Below are 20,677 nucleotides of genomic sequence, written 5' to 3' on the forward strand. Positions count from 1 at the left end.
GAACCGGCAGCATTATTTTCCACCAAGTAAAGATCTAGAGGATTTATTAAAAATACTGGAGCATTATCATTCACATCAGAAATCTGAACGCTTAGTGTGGTCGATGCAGTCAAAGACGGCTGTCCTAAATCAGAGGATGTAATTGTAATTTCATACTGTGAATCGGTTTCTCTATCTAACCGATCTTTTGTTACTAAAGAGTACATATTGTCTTTGAAGGAAGGCTTTAGCTCAAAAGGAATATTTTTGTTTAACTGACAAATCACTTTACCGTTGATCCCGGCGTCTTTATCAGTCACACTGATGAGAGAAATGACCGTTCCAGGCTTAGAATCTTCAGGGATGTTCTTAGAAAGTGATGTAATCTCAATCTCTGGCCGGTTGTCATTCACATCAATAATCTTAACGACAACTCTACAGTTTGCAGACATTGATGGATGCCCCTTATCTGAGGCCTGAATATCGAGTTTATAAACTTCTGTGTCTTCAAAATCCACTTCCCCCTTTACACGTATTTCACCTGTGACCTGATCGAGCTCAAACACATCATGCACTTTCCTGTTTAACGTTGCAAAACTGTATTCGATTTCACTGTTTGTGCCCTCATCCATATCAGTAGCATTTACTCGAAGAACCACAGTGCCAATAGCAGAGTTCTCTTCTAATGTCACAGAATATGTCTCTCGACTAAATACAGGGCGATTATCATTTATATCTAGAATAATAATTGTAATGTTAACAGACCCAGATTTCGGAGGATTCCCTCCATCAACTGCTGTTAGAAGCAGCTTGTATGTCGTTGTAATCTCTCTATCAACAGCCTTCTTTAGAACTAAAAATGGCATTTTATCCTCGTCACTTTCTCTAACTCGAATTTCAAAATGATCATTAGGACTTAATTTATAGGACCGGACCGAATTAGTCCCAGAATCGGGATCTCTGGCAGCTTGTAACTGGTAATCAGCACCAGGCAGCGTATTTTCAGAAATTCTTAGACGCTGCTCTTTATCAGGAAATCTAGGAGAGTGGTCGTTTACATCTAATATTTCTACCTCCACATAATGTATCTCGAGAGGATTTTCAATAACGGTTTTTAAATTCACCATACAAACACCGCTGCCAGCACACAAAGACTCTCTGTCGATTTTCTTATTAACGTACAAAATCCCATTTTCCTGATTTATCTGAAAAAGCTCCTCTTTTGATCCAGAAACGATTCGAAACTGCCTGTCCACCAAGCTACTTACTTCAAGACCCAAATCCTTAGCAATATTTCCCACAGCGGTTCCTTCTTTCACTTCTTCTGGAATTGAATATCTTATCTGAGCTGAAACCTGCTGTCCGGAGTCAAGAAGAAAAGAAATACACAGAGCAATCCAGCAGTACTCCCATCTGCGCCTTTGTCCTCCGGCTTCCATCGCGAGCGATTTATAAGCGCTTTCTCCAAAGGCAACTGTATATATCCTCGATTATTAGAGGCCGTAGTAGAATGTTTATGGCAAGCACATCATGAGCAAATTACAAAATATGAAACCAGTCTTTAAGTGCCGTCAGTAGCGAATTGTCGATTCATCCCGAGCCTTCAGTGTGTGTGTGTGAAAGAAACAATACAGCCCTATTCACGTCATCATCAGGGGCAGGACTCAAGATCCTGGACAAATGCTAGTGCAACACCGACACCAAGTGGTTTAAAAATACTTTAAAAAAAATAAAAAATACTTGAAATCATCACTGTCAGTTATACATAATACTGAAACGATGTAAATCTACAATAAGTTGCCTATTTCAATCAACATGAAGTAGATTTAAGCTCATAACCTTCCAGTAATTTTGGACGACTAACAATGATGCTTTTGACAATGAAATGTTTTAATGTCATCAAAAAACAGGCAGTCTAAACATTTTTAATGTCACAGAAATTACGCCTTTGACAAATTCTCAATGAACTGCATCTCATTTCAGCACCATATCAATGGACAGCTCCCTGCGAGCTGTTATACGATCAGACAAAGATGTAAAATAAACAAAATACTGAATATTTTTTTGAAAATCACAACTCTATCATAACATTTTGCAGAAATTACAATTATAACGACTAAAAAAAAATCAAAGCAAAACGGTGACCGTAATTATAATGAACAGGATATTCTTACCTCTCCAGAATCTCTCCTCCTGCGATCTGGTATCACTAGAGTATTCCTATTACTGCCTGGCGCTATTGTAGAGCCGATACTCATTCTGGGTCCAACTAACATGTACCGTTTGTCTCCAGATCTGTACTGGATGCTGTGACACAGAGTCCCGTCGTAATTTGTGTCCTGTAAATACTTGGACGAATAGTCTGTAGATTTAGAGCACTGCATTACAATCAACACGATGATGCTGATGACAAAAAGCACTGAAACCGAGCCCAAAGTGATGATCAGATAAAATGTCACGTCGTTTTCCTCCTCGTCTTTTACTGTGTTTTTAACATCAGAAGCTGCAAAAGCCTCTTTGGGCTCCACAACTTTGACAACCACAGTCGCTGTTGCTGAGAGTGAAACGTTCCCATTGTCTTTGACCAGTATGAGCAGTTTATGCTGGGCCTCGTCTGTTTCTGTGAATGAGCGAAGGGTTCTTATCTGTCCTGTATAGCGGTCCAAACTAAAGGGACTGTGGTCACTAACTTCCTGTAGTGAAAACAATAACCAGCCGTTGTATCCTATATCTGCGTCATAGGCTCTGACTTTAGTCACCAAATGACCTGCGTTCACATTCCGGGGAATCTCTTCCACACCCTCAGCAGAACCGTTAGCGCTGACTGGATATAAGATCACTGGAACGTTGTCGTTCTGATCTAGAATAAACACGTTCACTGTCAAGTTACTGCTCAGAGACGGACTTCCTAAGTCTGTAGCAATAACTTGGAACTGGAACTTTTTTACCGTTTCAAAGTCAAAACATTTGAGAGCGCTAATTACGCCCGTTTCAGAATTGATATTGAGGAATGAAGTCATATCGCTTTGTGTCTGATCGCCTCTTATAATATTATAAGTGATATGGGCATTTTCATTTTTGTCTTTGTCAGTGGCGCTGACAGAGAATATTGACTCTCCAGGTGCATTATTTTCAAACAGGTAAATCTCAAGAGGGCTGTGAGGAAATTGCGGCGTATTATCGTTGACATCTGACACCTCTACGCTTAGAGATTTTGACGCTGAAAGAGCTGGGTTGCCTAAATCAGTAGCTGTTACTGTAATGTCATAATGGGACGCAACCTCCCGGTCCAAACTCTCTTTTGTTACTAGAGAATACATGTTCTGCTGAACATATGGTTTCAACTCAAATGGCACATTCTTTGACAAGCTACAAATAACTTTACCGTTAATCCCCGAATCTTTGTCCGTTATGCTTATAAGAGAAATGACTGTCCCGGGTTTTGCATCTTCAGAAACAATATTAGAAAGCGACGTGACTTCAATCTCAGGTTCATTATCATTGACATCTATAATCTTAATGATAACTCTGCAGTCAGTATGTAGTGGAGGGCGTCCCTTATCAGATGCTTTTATATTTACACTATAAATTTCGTTCTCTTCAAAATCTATTTTGCCTTTGACACGTATTTCACCTGTCACCTTGTCCAAATCAAAAACATCATGTACTTTTCGCTGCACATTTCTACCATAAGTATATTCAACTTCTCCATTAACGCCCTCATCTGGGTCAGTTGCATTAACAAATGTTACCATAAAACCGGGAGAGACGTTCTCATTTAACGTAATAGTGTACGTGTCTCGGTTGCATATTGGGCGGTTGTCGTTAACATCAAGGACCGTGACAGTTATATTTAAAGTGCCTGATTTTGGTGGATTTCCACCATCAATTGCAGTCAAAGTTAAGACGTGCTTCTCTTGATTCTCCCTATCTAAGGGTTTCTGTAAAAGCAGAAAAGGATTTTTATCCCCATATTCACTGTCTCTTATCTCTATGTCAAAATGATCGTTTTGTCCGAGCCGATAGGAACGAATGGAATTAACGCCAACATCCAAATCTCTCGCGGTTGGAAGATCGAAGCGAGTGCCTTTTACTGTGTTTTCTGCAATTTCTACGTGTACGTCTTTTTCTGGGAAAGAAGGGAAGTGATCATTTACATCTGTTATTTCAACCTCAACATAGTGAACTTCGAGTGGATTTTCAACTGCAATCTTTAAGCTCAGCAAACATGCGCCATTGCCATCACAAATCTCCTCTCGGTCGATTTTCTTATGAACGTACAAGATGCCATTGTTCTGATTTACCTGGAAAAAGATGTCCTTAGAACCAGAAACAATACGGAATCGTCTGTGCTCTAACGAACTGACATCAAGACCGAGATCCTTAGCAATATTTCCCACGTGTGTTCCCTCTTTCACCTCCTCTGGAATAGAATATCTGATCTGTGCTGAAACAGGCTGCTTAAAATGCAGCATCAAACACAAAGCAATCCACCAGTACCCACATCTGCGCCTTTGTCCATCCTTATCCATCGCGAGCGATTACAGCAAAAGTATTCCAGGACCGGACATGTATCGTCCTTGATTACTCACAACAGGATAAACGGTGTAGTGTCACAAATCAGGTAAATAGTTCAAATGACGTCCTGCGTCGTATCGTCAATCCACCATAACCACAATACTTTTATTCGCCTCACACTGGCTGCTAATACAACACTGCGCATGTCACCATCAAGGGCAGGGCATAATCTCCCCAGCATATCATAGAGTAATACTGACACCGAGCGGTTATGTTCATTTAAACTCATCTCTTAAAGGTTATGAATAAAGCTGAAAGTGTTGCATTCCCTGTCGAGCCCATTACAAAAGTCAATTAATGTTAAAATCCCATTATAAAAATGTAATGTTACTATTTAATTTGAAACAAATTTCCCTCAGAAAGTGCCACTAAATTTAACAAATAATTACAAAGAAACGGTAACACAATGAAGCAAAAAAAATTTTGAAGTAGAAAAACTGAAATAGCACTCTAATAATCTTTGTTTTTCTTACGACTTCGAAAAAGAATTTATTACAGTGCATAACCTAAAATATAGGAGATTAAACGCATTATGGACAAAATACATTAAAGGCCTACCCTGCAAATACCTTTATACTTTAAATGTTAATAAAACTTTATATAGTGAGGGAAAAGTTTGTATTTAGATCTAATAATGCCAACAGTATGAAAAACACGTGAAAAAAGCAAACGAGAAATTATGAATTGATGTTTACATCTTTTCAGTCATTTATGATGACTGGCAGTTGCAGGTTTTTTTAATGATTTCGTGACATTGAAAAAAAGGCGTTTGAGGATTTGTATGTGTCAGAAATTACGCATTTGACAATTACAGTTATTCTGGAGAAAATGCGTCTAATTTCAGCACCAACGCAGCGAACAGTTCCCTGCAAAATAATGTCACACTAGCAATACACTCAGAAAATTAAAGCGGTCAATCAAATGAGGATAACTAAAGTGATTTTGCGCTTTGAAACCATACCGTGTAAAAGCATACCATTTTGCAATTATAACTTACAAAAGTATCAAACAAACAGGGTGACTGTAATTAGAATTAATTGGTTATTCTTACCTCTCCAGAATCTCTCCACCTGCGATCTGGTATCACTAGAGTATTCCTATTACTGCCTGGAGCTATTGTAGAGCCGATACTCATTCTGGGTCCAACTAACATGTACCGTTTGTCTCCAGATCTGTACTGGATGCTGTGACACAGAGTCCCGTCGTAATTTGTGTCCTGTAAATACTTGGACGAATAGTCTGTAGATTTAGAGCACTGCATTACAATCAACACGATGATGCTGATGACAAAAAGCACTGAAACCGAGCCCAAAGTGATGATCAGATAAAATGTCACGTCGTTTTCCTCCTCGTCTTTTACTGCGTGTTTAACATCAGAAGCTGCAAAAGCCTCTTTGGGCTCCACAACTTTGACAATCACAGTTGCTGTTGCTGAGAGTGAAACGTTCCCATTGTCTTTGACCAGTATGAGCAGTTTATGCTGGGCCTCGTCTGTTTCTGTGAATGAGCGAAGGGTTCTTATCTGTCCTGTATAGCGGTCCAAACTAAAGGGACTGTGGTCACTAACTTCCTGTAGTGAAAACAATAACCAGCCGTTGTATCCTATATCTGCGTCATAGGCTCTGACTTTAGTCACCAAATGACCTGCGTTCACATTCCGGGGAATCTCTTCCACACCCTCAGCAGAACCGTTAGCGCTGACTGGATATAAGATCACTGGAACGTTGTCGTTCTGATCCATTATAAACACGTTCACTGTCACGTTACTGCTCAGAGACGGACTTCCAGAGTCTTTAGCGAGCACATGGAACTGGAACGTTTTTATCATTTCAAAGTCAAAGCTCTTTAGCGCGTGAATAACACCAGTGTCAGAATTAATATTCATGACAGATGCCATGTCGTTCTGTATCCCTCCACCTCTTATGATATGATAAGTTATGGCAGCATTTTCATTAATATCTTTGTCTGAGGCACTGACAGAAAATACAGAGGCGCCTGGAGGATTGTTTTCAGTTAAATAAAGCTCAAGAGGATTTGAAGAAAATTCTGGGATGTTATCATTTACATCTGACACCTGTACAATCATTGTTTTATAAGCTGACAGAGAAGGGTTACCCAAATCTGTTGCTGTTATTTTGATATCATATTCGGACACTAACTCTCGATCTAAGCGTTCTTTCGTTACAAGGGAATACATGTTATCCTGAACAGACGGTTTTAACTCAAATGGCACATTGTCAGACAGGCGACACACAACTTTTCCATTAATCCCAGAATCTTTATCACTTACACTTATAAGAGAAATAACTGTTCCAATGTTTGCGTCTTCCGAAATTACATTTGAAAGAGATGTTACTTGTATATCTGGTTTATTGTCATTTACATCTTCAACTTTAATGATAAGCTGACAATCACTGTTCAAAGGAGGAAGACCCTTGTCTGATGCCCTTATTATCAAACTGTAGATTTCATTTTCTTCAAAGTCAATCAAGCCTTTAACACGTATTTCACCAGTGGCCTGGTCTAATTGAAATATATCACGTATTTTGGGCTTCATGTTTCTGCCGTATGTATATTCTACTTCACCATTCGGACCATTATCTGCATCACTTGCATTTATAATTGTCACTACAGTATCAATAATTGCATTTTCACGCAATGTTATTGTTAATGTATCACTACTGCATATGGGGCGGTTATCATTTACATCCAAAACAAAGACAGTGATATTAAGAATGCCTGATTTTGGTGGACTTCCGCCATCTACTGCAGTCAGTAGTAACCTGTGTATTTGAGTGGTTTCTCTGTCTAATGGTTTCTGTAATACTAAGAAAGGAATTTTATCTCCGTATACACTATCTTTGATTTCCAAATCAAAATGCCCATTTTTACTCAGCTGGTAAAATCGAACTGAATTAACTCCCACATCCAGATCTCGAGCAGTTTGAAGTTCAAATCGTGTTCCAGTTACAGTGTTTTCCCAAACCTCTATATAGAAGTCTTTATCGTGGAAAGATGGAGAGTGATCATTCACATCTGTTATTTCAACTTCCACATAATGGACCTCGAGAGGCTTTTCGACAACTATTTTCAAATTAATCAAGCAGGCGCTATTTCCATCACACACCTCCTCTCTGTCAATGTGCTTTTCCACATATAAGATGCCATTGTTCTGATTTACCTGGAAAAGAGCGTCATTCGATCCAGACACAATACGGAACCGTCTTTCCACTAATGTACTGACATCAAGACCCAAATCCTTAGCACAATTTCCGACGACAGATCCCTCTTTCACCTCTTCTGGAACAGAGTATCTTATCTGCGCTGAACCTTGCTGCCCGAGGCTCACAAGCAAAGAGAAACACAGAGAAATCCACCAGTACTCCCATCCGCGCCTTTGTCCTCCGGCTTCCATGGCGAGTGTTTACTGCACCGTTATTCCAATAATCAATGTATGCTGGGTGATTATTTGTCACAATATAAAATTAGACAGATCGTGCAAAACAAAATAAATCCATTGTGAATACGGTTAGCACAGCCTATTACCGTTATACTGTTCATCAGCTCGCGAATGTTTCCTGACGAATGTGACGAACAATACAGTCCGTTTCACGTCATCATCAAAGGCAGGTCTTAATATGCTCCTCAAATACTAGAGCAACAGTGACATCGAGCGGTCTACAGAAAGACAAGTCTTAAAAAACAGTTAGTTAAAGAAATCAGTTGTGCACAAAACAACTTAAAATAATTACATTCAGTGGCACACAAAGCCTTTGCTGCATCATTTTATAAATCGCATAAATAACACCCAAAAGCAACGTATGTACACAAGTGTGTGTGAGCACAATAAAGACACTTTTAATGTATTAAACCCAGGCCATTCCAAGGGAACCGCAACTAGTTTCAGCACCAGCGCAGCGGACAGCTCCCTCTACTTTGTCACTACTTCGAATAAAAGCAAATGTTTAGACATTATGCACACACTTTTTTTTTTTTTCTTTTTTTTTTGCAAAACAACTTAACTTGTCAGTACCTCATCAGTTATATGATAACACATTGTGTAGCTTGTAGGTGAAAATTTATGTTATTTTTGTTTTTTGTTTTTCAAAAAAGTAAATGAATAAATAAATCACAAGAAATTGACAATTAATCGCCAGCCTTACCTCTCCAGAATCTCTCCTCCTGCGATCTGGTATCACTAGAGTATTCCTATTACTGCCTGGAGCTATTGTAGAGCCGATACTCATTCTGGGTCCAACTAACATGTACCGTTTGTCTCCAGATCTGTACTGGATGCTGTGACACAGAGTCCCGTCGTAATTTGTGTCCTGTAAATACTTGGACGAATAGTCTGCAGATTTAGAGCACTGCATTACAATCAACACGATGATGCTGATGACAAAAAGCACTGAAACCGAGCCCAAAGTGATGATCAGATAAAATGTCACGTCGTTTTCCTCCTCGTCTTTTACTGTGTTTTTAACATCAGAAGCTGCAAAAGCCTCTTTGGGCTCCACAACTTTGACAATCACAGTCGCTGTTGCTGAGAGTGAAACATTCCCATTGTCTTTGACCAGTATGAGCAGTTTATGCTGGGCCTCGTCTGTTTCTGTGAATGAGCGAAGGGTTCTTATCTGTCCTGTATAGCGGTCCAAACTAAAGGGACTGTGGTCACTAACTTCCTGCAGTGAAAACAATAACCAGCCGTTGTATCCTATATCTGCGTCATAGGCTCTGACTTTAGTCACCAAATGACCTGCGTTCACATTCCGGGGAATCTCTTCCACACCTTCAGCAGAACCGTTAGCGCTGACTGGATATAAGATCACTGGAACGTTGTCGTTCTGATCCAGAATAAACACGTTCACTGTCACGTTACTGCTCAGAGACGGACTTCCAGAGTCTTTAGCGAGCACATGGAACTGGAACGTTTTTATCATTTCAAAGTCAAAGCTCTTTAGCGCGTGAATAACACCAGTGTCAGAATTAATATTCATGACAGATGCCATGTCGTTCTGTGTCCCTCCACCTCTTATGATATGATAAGTTATGGCGGCATTTTCATTAATATCTTTGTCTGAGGCACTGACAGAAAATATAGAGGCGCCTGGAGGATTGTTTTCAGTTAAATAAAGCTCAAGAGGATTTGAAGAAAATTCTGGGATGTTATCATTTACATCTGACACCTGTACAATCATAGTTTTATAAGCCGACAGAGAAGGGTTACCCAAATCTGTTGCTGTTATTTTGATATCATATTCGGACACTAACTCTCGATCTAAGCGTTCTTTCGTTACAAGGGAATACATGTTATCCTGAACAGACTGTTTTAACTCAAATGGCACATTGTCAGACAGGCGACACACAACTTTTCCATTAATCCCAGAATCTTTATCACTCACACTTATAAGAGAAATAACTGTTCCAATTTTTGCGTCCTCCGAAATTACATTTGAAAGAGATGTTACTTGTATTTCTGGCTTATTGTCATTTACATCTTCAACTTTAATGATAAGCTGACAATCACTGTTCAAAGGAGGGAGACCCTTGTCTGATGCCCTTATTATCAAACTGTAGATTTCATTTTCTTCAAAGTCAATCAAGCCTTTAACACGTATTTCACCAGTGGTTTGGTCTAATTGAAATAGCTCACGTATTTTTGGCTTCATATTTCTACCGTATGTATATTCTACTTCACCATTCGGACCATTATCTGCATCACTTGCATTTATAATTGTCACTACAGTATCAATAATTGCATTTTCACGCAATGTTATTGTTAATGTATCACTACTGCATATGGGGCGGTTATCATTTGCATCCAAAACAAAGACAGTGATATTAAGAATGCCTGATTTTGGTGGACTTCCGCCGTCTACTGCAGTCAGTAGTAACCTGTGTAAGTGAGTGGTTTCTCTGTCTAATGGTTTCTGTAATACTAAGAAAGGGGTTTTATCTCCGTAAACACTATCTTTGATTTCCAAATCAAAATGCCCATTTTTACTCAGCTGGTAAAATCGAACTGAATTAACTCCCACATCCAGATCTCGAGCAGTTTGAAGTTCAAATCGTGTTCCAGTTACAGTGTTTTCCGCAACCTCTAGAAAGAAGTCTTTATCGTGGAAAGATGGAGAGTGATCATTCACATCTGTTATTTCAACTTCCACATAATGGACCTCGAGAGGCTTTTCGACGACTATTTTCAAATTAATCAAGCAGGCGCTATTTCCATCACACACCTCCTCTCTGTCAATGTGCTTTTCCACATATAAGATGCCATTGTTCTGATTTACCTGGAAAAGAGCGTCATTCGATCCAGACACAATACGGAACCGTCTTTCCACTAATGTACTGACATCAAGACCCAAATCCTTAGCACAATTTCCGACGACAGATCCCTCTTTCACCTCTTCTGGAACAGAGTATCTTATCTGCGCTGAACCTTGCTGCCCGAGGCTCACAAGCAAAGAGAAACACAGAGAAATCCACCAGTACTCCCATCCGCGCCTTTGTCCTCCGGCTTCCATGGCGAGTGTTTACTGCACCGTTATTCCAATAATCAATTATGCTGGGTGATTATTTGTCACAATATAAAATTAGACAGATCGTGCAAAACAAAATAAATCCATTGTGAATACGGTTAGCACAGCCTATTACCGTTATTCTGTTCATCAGCTCGCGAATGTTTCCTGACGAATGTGACGAACAATACAGTCCGTTTCACGTCATCATCAAAGGCAGGTCTTAATATGCTCCTCAAATACTAGAGCAACAGTGACATCGAGCGGTCTACAGAAAGACAAGCCCTTAAAAACAGTTAGTTAAGCACATCAGGTGTGTACAAAACAACTTAAATATTTACATTCAGTGGCACAAAAAACCTTTGCTGCATCATTTTATAAATCGCATAAATAACACCCAAAAGCAACTTATGTAGACAAGTGTGTGTGAGCACAATAAAGACACTTTTAATGTATTAAACCCAGGCCATTCCAAGGGAACCGCAACTAGTTTCAGCACCAGCGCAGCGGACAGCTCCCTCTACTTTGTCACTACTTCGAATAACAGCAAATGTTTAGACATTATGCACACACTTTTTTTTTTTCTTTTTTTTTTTTCTTAACTTGTCAGTACCTCATCAGTTATATTATAACATATTGTGTAGCTTGTAGGTGAAAATTGATTTTTTTTTAAAGTAAATAAATTAATAAATCACAAGAAATTGACAATTAATCGCCAGCCTTACCTCTCCAGAATCTCTCCTCCTGCGATCTGGTATCACTAGAGTATTCCTATTACTGCCTGGCGCTATTGTAGAGCCGATACTCATTCTGGGTCCAACTAACATGTACCGTTTGTCTCCAGATCTGTACTGGATGCTGTGACACAGAGTCCCGTCGTAATTTGTGTCCTGTAAATACTTGGACGAATAGTCTGTAGATTTAGAGCACTGCATTACAATCAACACGATGATGCTGATGACAAAAAGCAGTGAAACCGAGCCCAAAATGATGATCAGATAAAATGTCACGTCGTTTTCCTCCTCGTCTTTTACTGCGTTTTTAACATCAGAGGCTGCAAAAGCCTCTTTGGGCTCCACAACTTTGACAATCACAGTCGCTGTTGCTGAGAGTGAAACGTTCCCATTGTCTTTGACCAGTATGAGCAGTTTATGCTGGGCCTCGTCTGTTTCTGTGAATGAGCGAAGGGTTCTTATCTGTCCTGTATAGCGGTCCAAACTAAAGGGACTGTGGTCACTAACTTCCTGTAGTGAAAACAATAACCAGCCGTTGTATCCTATATCTGCGTCATAGGCTCTGACTTTAGTCACCAAATGACCTGCGTTCACATTCCGGGGAATCTCTTCCACACCCTCAGCAGAACCGTTAGCGCTGACTGGATATAAGATCACTGGAACGTTGTCGTTCTGATCCATTATAAACACGTTCACTGTCACGTTACTGCTCAGAGACGGACTTCCAGAGTCTTTAGCGAGCACATGGAACTGGAACGTTTTTATCATTTCAAAGTCAAAGCTCTTTAGCGCGTGAATAACACCAGTGTCAGAATTAATATTCATGACAGATGCCATGTCGTTCTGTATCCCTCCACCTCTTATGATATGATAAGTTATGGCAGCATTTTCATTAATATCTTTGTCTGAGGCACTGACAGAAAATACAGAGGCGCCTGGAGGATTGTTTTCAGTTAAATAAAGCTCAAGAGGATTTGAAGAAAATTCTGGGATGTTATCATTTACATCTGACACCTGTACAATCATTGTTTTATAAGCTGACAGAGAAGGGTTACCCAAATCTGTTGCTGTTATTTTGATATCATATTCGGACACTAACTCTCGATCTAAGCGTTCTTTCGTTACAAGGGAATACATGTTATCCTGAACAGACGGTTTTAACTCAAATGGCACATTGTCAGACAGGCGACACACAACTTTTCCATTAATCCCAGAATCTTTATCACTTACACTTATAAGAGAAATAACTGTTCCAATGTTTGCGTCTTCCGAAATTACATTTGAAAGAGATGTTACTTGTATATCTGGTTTATTGTCATTTACATCTTCAACTTTAATGATAAGCTGACAATCACTGTTCAAAGGAGGAAGACCCTTGTCTGATGCCCTTATTATCAAGCTGTAGATTTCATTTTCTTCAAAGTCAATCAAGCCTTTAACACGTATTTCACCAGTGGCCTGGTCTAATTGAAATATATCACGTATTTTGGGCTTCATGTTTCTGCCGTATGTATATTCTACTTCACCATTCGGACCATTATCTGCATCACTTGCATTTATAATTGTCACTACAGTATCAATAATTGCATTTTCACGCAATGTTATTGTTAATGTATCACTACTGCATATGGGGCGGTTATCATTTACATCCAAAACAAAGACAGTGATATTAAGAATGCCTGATTTTGGTGGACTTCCGCCATCTACTGCAGTCAGTAGTAACCTGTGTATTTGAGTGGTTTCTCTGTCTAATGGTTTCTGTAATACTAAGAAAGGAATTTTATCTCCGTATACACTATCTTTGATTTCCAAATCAAAATGCCCATTTTTACTCAGCTGGTAAAATCGAACTGAATTAACTCCCACATCCAGATCTCGAGCAGTTTGAAGTTCAAATCGTGTTCCAGTTACAGTGTTTTCCCAAACCTCTATATAGAAGTCTTTATCGTGGAAAGATGGAGAGTGATCATTCACATCTGTTATTTCAACTTCCACATAATGGACCTCGAGAGGCTTTTCGACAACTATTTTCAAATTAATCAAGCAGGCGCTATTTCCATCACACACCTCCTCTCTGTCAATGTGCTTTTCCACATATAAGATGCCATTGTTCTGATTTACCTGGAAAAGAGCGTCATTCGATCCAGACACAATACGGAACCGTCTTTCCACTAATGTACTGACATCAAGACCCAAATCCTTAGCACAATTTCCGACGACAGATCCCTCTTTCACCTCTTCTGGAACAGAGTATCTTATCTGCGCTGAACCTTGCTGCCCGAGGCTCACAAGCAAAGAGAAACACAGAGAAATCCACCAGTACTCCCATCCGCGCCTTTGTCCTCCGGCTTCCATGGCGAGTGTTTACTGCACCGTTATTCCAATAATCAATGTATGCTGGGTGATTATTTGTCACAATATAAAATTAGACAGATCGTGCAAAACAAAATAAATCCATTGTGAATACGGTTAGCACAGCCTATTACCGTTATACTGTTCATCAGCTCGCGAATGTTTCCTGACGAATGTGACGAACAATACAGTCCGTTTCACGTCATCATCAAAGGCAGGTCTTAATATGCTCCTCAAATACTAGAGCAACAGTGACATCGAGCGGTCTACAGAAAGACAAGTCTTAAAAAACAGTTAGTTAAAGAAATCAGTTGTGCACAAAACAACTTAAAATAATTACATTCAGTGGCACACAAAGCCTTTGCTGCATCATTTTATAAATCGCATAAATAACACCCAAAAGCAACGTATGTACACAAGTGTGTGTGAGCACAATAAAGACACTTTTAATGTATTAAACCCAGGCCATTCCAAGGGAACCGCAACTAGTTTCAGCACCAGCGCAGCGGACAGCTCCCTCTACTTTGTCACTACTTCGAATAAAAGCAAATGTTTAGACATTATGCACACACTTTTTTTCTTTTTCTTTTTTTTTTTTCTTTTTTTTTTGCAAAACAACTTAACTTGTCAGTACCTCATCAGTTATATGATAACACATTGTGTAGCTTGTAGGTGAAAATTTATGTTATTTTTGTTTTTTGTTTTTCAAAAAAGTAAATGAATAAATAAATCACAAGAAATTGACAATTAATCGCCAGCCTTACCTCTCCAGAATCTCTCCTCCTGCGATCTGGTATCACTAGAGTATTCCTATTACTGCCTGGAGCTATTGTAGAGCCGATACTCATTCTGGGTCCAACTAACATGTACCGTTTGTCTCCAGATCTGTACTGGATGCTGTGACACAGAGTCCCGTCGTAATTTGTGTCCTGTAAATACTTGGACGAATAGTCTGCAGATTTAGAGCACTGCATTACAATCAACACGATGATGCTGATGACAAAAAGCACTGAAACCGAGCCCAAAGTGATGATCAGATAAAATGTCACGTCGTTTTCCTCCTCGTCTTTTACTGTGTTTTTAACATCAGAAGCTGCAAAAGCCTCTTTGGGCTCCACAACTTTGACAATCACAGTCGCTGTTGCTGAGAGTGAAACATTCCCATTGTCTTTGACCAGTATGAGCAGTTTATGCTGGGCCTCGTCTGTTTCTGTGAATGAGCGAAGGGTTCTTATCTGTCCTGTATAGCGGTCCAAACTAAAGGGACTGTGGTCACTAACTTCCTGCAGTGAAAACAATAACCAGCCGTTGTATCCTATATCTGCGTCATAAGCTCTGACTTTAGTCACCAAATGACCTGCGTTCACATTCCGGGGAATCTCTTCCACACCTTCAGCAGAACCGTTAGCGCTGACTGGATATAAGATCACTGGAACGTTGTCGTTCTGATCCAGAATAAACACGTTCACTGTCACGTTACTGCTCAGAGACGGACTTCCAGAGTCTTTAGCGAGCACATGGAACTGGAACGTTTTTATCATTTCAAAGTCAAAGCTCTTTAGCGCGTGAATAACACCAGTGTCAGAATTAATATTCATGACAGATGCCATGTCGTTCTGTGTCCCTCCACCTCTTATGATATGATAAGTTATGGCGGCATTTTCATTAATATCTTTGTCTGAGGCACTGACAGAAAATATAGAGGCGCCTGGAGGATTGTTTTCAGTTAAATAAAGCTCAAGAGGATTTGAAGAAAATTCTGGGATGTTATCATTTACATCTGACACCTGTACAATCATAGTTTTATAAGCCGACAGAGAAGGGTTACCCAAATCTGTTGCTGTTATTTTGATATCATATTCGGACACTAACTCTCGATCTAAGCGTTCTTTCGTTACAAGGGAATACATGTTATCCTGAACAGACTGTTTTAACTCAAATGGCACATTGTCAGACAGGCGACACACAACTTTTCCATTAATCCCAGAATCTTTATCACTCACACTTATAAGAGAAATAACTGTTCCAATTTTTGCGTCCTCCGAAATTACATTTGAAAGAGATGTTACTTGTATTTCTGGCTTATTGTCATTTACATCTTCAACTTTAATGATAAGCTGACAATCACTGTTCAAAGGAGGGAGACCCTTGTCTGATGCCCTTATTATCAAACTGTAGATTTCATTTTCTTCAAAGTCAATCAAGCCTTTAACACGTATTTCACCAGTGGTTTGGTCTAATTGAAATAGCTCACGTATTTTTGGCTTCATATTTCTACCGTATGTATATTCTACTTCACCATTCGGACCATTATCTGCATCACTTGCATTTATAATTGTCACTACAGTATCAATAATTGCATTTTCACGCAATGTTATTGTTAATGTATCACTACTGCATATGGGGCGGTTATCATTTGCATCCAAAACAAAGACAGTGATATTAAGAATGCCTGATTTTGGTGGACTTCCGCCGTCTACTGCAGTCAGTAGTAACCTGTGTAAGTGAGTGGTTTCTCTGTCTAATGGTTTCTGTAATACTAAGAAAGGGGTTTTATCTCCGTAAACACTATCTTTGATTTCCAAATCAAAATGCCCATTTTTACTCAGCTGGTAAAATCGAACTGAATTAACTCCCACATCCAGATCTCGAGCAGTTTGAAGTTCAAATCGTGTTCCAGTTACAGTGTTTTCCGCAACCTCTAGAAAGAAGTCTTTATCGTGGAAAGATGGAGAGTGATCATTCACATCTGTTATTTCAACTTCCACATAATGGACCTCGAGAGGCTTTTCGACGACTATTTTCAAATTAATCAAGCAGGCGCTATTTCCATCACACACCTCCTCTCTGTCAATGTGCTTTTCCACATATAAGATGCCATTGTTCTGATTTACCTGGAAAAGAGCGTCATTCGATCCAGACACAATACGGAACCGTCTTTCCACTAATGTACTGACATCAAGACCCAAAGCCTTAGCACAATTTCCGACGACAGATCCCTCTTTCACCTCTTCTGGAACAGAGTATCTTATCTGCGCTGAACCTTGCTGCCCGAGGCTCACAAGCAAAGAGAAACACAGAGAAATCCACCAGTACTCCCATCCGCGCCTTTGTCCTCCGGCTTCCATGGCGAGTGTTTACTGCACCGTTATTCCAATAATCAATTATGCTGGGTGATTATTTGTCACAATATAAAATTAGACAGATCGTGCAAAACAAAATAAATCCATTGTGAATACGGTTAGCACAGCCTATTACCGTTATTCTGTTCATCAGCTCGCGAATGTTTCCTGACGAATGTGACGAACAATACAGTCCGTTTCACGTCATCATCAAAGGCAGGTCTTAATATGCTCCTCAAATACTAGAGCAACAGTGACATCGAGCGGTCTACAGAAAGACAAGCCCTTAAAAACAGTTAGTTAAGCACATCAGGTGTGTACAAAACAACTTAAATATTTACATTCAGTGGCACAAAAAACCTTTGCTGCATCATTTTATAAATCGCATAAATAACACCCAAAAGCAACTTATGTAGACAAGTGTGTGTGAGCACAATAAAGACACTTTTAATGTATTAAACCCAGGCCATTCCAAGGGAACCGCAACTAGTTTCAGCACCAGCGCAGCGGACAGCTCCCTCTACTTTGTCACTACTTCGAATAACAGCAAATGTTTAGACATTATGCACACACTTTTTTTTTTTTCTTTTTTTTTTTTCTTAACTTGTCAGTACCTCATCAGTTATATTATAACATATTGTGTAGCTTGTAGGTGAAAATTGATTTTTTTTTAAAGTAAATAAATTAATAAATCACAAGAAATTGACAATTAATCGCCAGCCTTACCTCTCCAGAATCTCTCCTCCTGCGATCTGGTATCACTAGAGTATTCCTATTACTGCCTGGCGCTATTGTAGAGCCGATACTCATTCTGGGTCCAACTAACATGTACCGTTTGTCTCCAGATCTGTACTGGATGCTGTGACACAGAGTCCCGTCGTAATTTGTGTCCTGTAAATACTTGGACGAATAGTCTGTAGATTTAGAGCACTGCATTACAATCAACACGATGATGCTGATGACAAAAAGCAGTGAAACCGAGCCCAAAATGATGATCAGATAAAATGTCACGTCGTTTTCCTCCTCGTCTTTTACTGCGTTTTTAACATCAGAGGCTGCAAAAGCCTCTTTGGGCTCCACAACTTTGACAATCACAGTCGCTGTTGCTGAGAGTGAAACGTTCCCATTGTCTTTGACCAGTATGAGCAGTTTATGCTGGGCCTCGTCTGTTTCTGTGAATGAGCGAAGGGTTCTTATCTGTCCTGTATAGCGGTCCAAACTAAAGGGACTGTGGTCACTAACTTCCTGCAGTGAAAACAATAACCAGCCGTTGTATCCTATATCTGCGTCATAGGCTCTGACTTTAGTCACCAAATGACCTGCGTTCACATTCCGGGGAATCTCTTCCACACCCTCAGCAGAACCGTTAGCGCTGACTGGATATAAGATCACTGGAACGTTGTCGTTCTGATCCAGAATAAACACGTTCACTGTCATGTTACTACTAAGTGGAGGAGTTCCTGAATCCTTTGCAACAACTTGGAAATGAAACTTTCTAATTACTTCAAAGTCAAAACGGTTTAAGGCGTAAATAACCCCCGTTTCAGAGTTAATGTTCAAGAATGAGGCCATATCATTTTGTGCAGCATCCCCTCTAATAATATAGTAAGTAATCATTGCGTTTTCATTTAAATCTTTATCGGATGCGCTCACAGACAGTATGGAGGCACCAGCTGCGTTATTTTCTACTAAATATAATTCAAGCGGATTTTGAGAAAATTCAGGACAGTTATCATTAACATCTGATACCTGCACGCTCAGAGATTTAAAGGAGGATAAAGGTGGCTGTCCTAAATCAGTGACTGTTATTGTTATGTCATAATAGGACACGAGTTCTCGATCTAGTTTTCCTTTCGTTACGAGGGAATACATATTCTCTTGAAATGATGGTTTCAGCTCAAAAGGAACACTATCAGAAATACTTGGTACAATCTTCCCATTTATACCAGAGTCTTTGTCACTGATGCTAATCAATGAAATTACAGTACCAGGTTTAGAATCCTCAGAAACAACACTGGAAAGCGAGGTTAAATCTATTTCAGGAGCGTTATCATTTATGTCTATTATCTTAATAGTAACGACGGATTCAACGATCAATGGAGGCTGGCCTTTATCTGATGCCTGTACGTCTAATTTGTACACCTCCGTTTCCTCAAAGTCCAGTTCACCTTTAATCTGAATTTCTCCTGTTGCACGATCCAGTTTAAATAGATCGTATATTTTGCGCTTCAAGTTCCTTCCAAATGCGTATTCTACAACACCATTTGAACCCTCATCCAAGTCGGTTGCGTTAAGTTTTATCAATACTGTTCCGATTGCAGCATTTTCTTTTACTGTTACAGAATACGAATCTTGACTGAACACAGGACGGTTATCATTAGCGTCAAGAACAGTAACAATTATGTTAAGATTTCCTGACCGTGGTGGATTTCCACCATCGCTTGCAGTTAGAATTAATCTATGCTCCACGGCGTTTTCCCTGTCAAGTGCTTTCTTTAAAACTAAAAGCGGTATTTTTTCCTCATCTCTATCCTTTGTCTCCACTTCGAAATACTCATTCTGACTCAATTTATACGACCGGACATTATTTACTGTCGTATCAGCATCTCGTGCTGCCTGTATTTGGAAACGTGTCCCTGTAGGTGTGTGTTCCGCAATCTCAAAATGCTGCTCCTCTTCTGTAAATGTGGGTGAGTTATCATTAACATCTGTTATCTGTACTCCAACGTAATGTATTTCCAAGGGATCTTCGACTACCATTTTTAAATTAATCAAGCAGGCGCCATTTCCATCACACAGCTCCTCTCTGTCAATGTTCTTATGGACATATAAGACGCCATTATTTGGATTTACCTGAAAAAGAGCATCCGTTGATCCAGACACGATACGCAATCTCCTGTTAGCTAAATTGCTGACATCAAGGCCAAGATCCTTAGCAATATGTCCAACAACGGATCCTTCTTTCAATTCCTCTGGAATAGAATATCTTATCTGCGCTGAAACCTGCTGTCCAAAACACAGAAGCAAGGAGAAAAACAAAGCAATCCACCAATACTCCCATCTGCGCCTTTGTTCTCTGGCTTCCATGGCGAACGATTACAGAGACACAGCCAGAAATATATCCTTGGCGATTTCGAACAACAGTAGGCCTATATCATATAATTTGTAATGAAAAATATTTAAACGAAAACCTTAATAAACACGGAGGACAGATCGCATCCCCAAACGCCTTTTCAGATTGTACCATCCCCATGGATAGGACTATACAAGACTGTGCGTGTCATCATTATGGGCCGGACTTAAAACAGGAAAACCAAAATTAGAGCAACACTGACACCGAGTGGAGCATTAGACCTTTCAAGTCAACTCGTTATCATTTTCAATTTGCAGA

General features: G+C 39.7%; 3 protein-coding genes across 3 annotated transcripts in view; all 3 read right to left on the minus strand.

Moving 5' to 3' along the window:
• Window positions 1–11,629, minus strand: part of LOC309505328 (uncharacterized protein) — a gene marked incomplete at its 3' end in the record, with an annotated part of 35,414 nt that extends 23,785 nt beyond the window's left edge. Inside the window, exons 1-3 of the mRNA XM_082178701.1 lie at window positions 8,721–11,629; window positions 5,609–5,773; window positions 272–1,334 (exon numbers count right to left, since the gene is read on the minus strand). Coding sequence (XP_082034827.1) covers window positions 272–1,334; window positions 5,609–5,773; window positions 8,721–11,084 — 3,592 coding nt within the window. The 5' untranslated portion in view covers window positions 11,085–11,629. The remainder of the gene's footprint in view (window positions 1–271; window positions 1,335–5,608; window positions 5,774–8,720) is intronic.
• On the minus strand, window positions 2,130–4,657 carry LOC309504022 (protocadherin alpha-8-like; the record flags this gene model as incomplete). Its single annotated transcript, XM_082176976.1, has 1 exon — window positions 2,130–4,657. The coding sequence occupies exon 1, from the start codon at window positions 4,509–4,511 to the stop codon at window positions 2,130–2,132; it is 2,382 nt and encodes a 793-aa protein (XP_082033102.1). The 5' UTR covers window positions 4,512–4,657.
• On the minus strand, window positions 11,314–20,382 carry LOC309505329 (protocadherin gamma-A5-like; the record flags this gene model as incomplete). The annotated part of the gene is made up of 4 exons (XM_082178702.1): window positions 11,314–11,346; window positions 11,804–11,968; window positions 14,929–17,058; window positions 20,140–20,382. Coding segments are annotated over 4 exons (2,571 nt in total), but the record flags the coding sequence as incomplete, so codon positions are not given.
• Between the last annotated feature and the right edge of the window lie 295 nt (window positions 20,383–20,677).

This window comes from Leuciscus leuciscus (genome assembly GCF_965113295.1).
Source record: "Leuciscus leuciscus genome assembly, chromosome: 8".
NCBI classification, from domain to species: domain Eukaryota; kingdom Metazoa; phylum Chordata; class Actinopteri; order Cypriniformes; family Leuciscidae; genus Leuciscus; species Leuciscus leuciscus.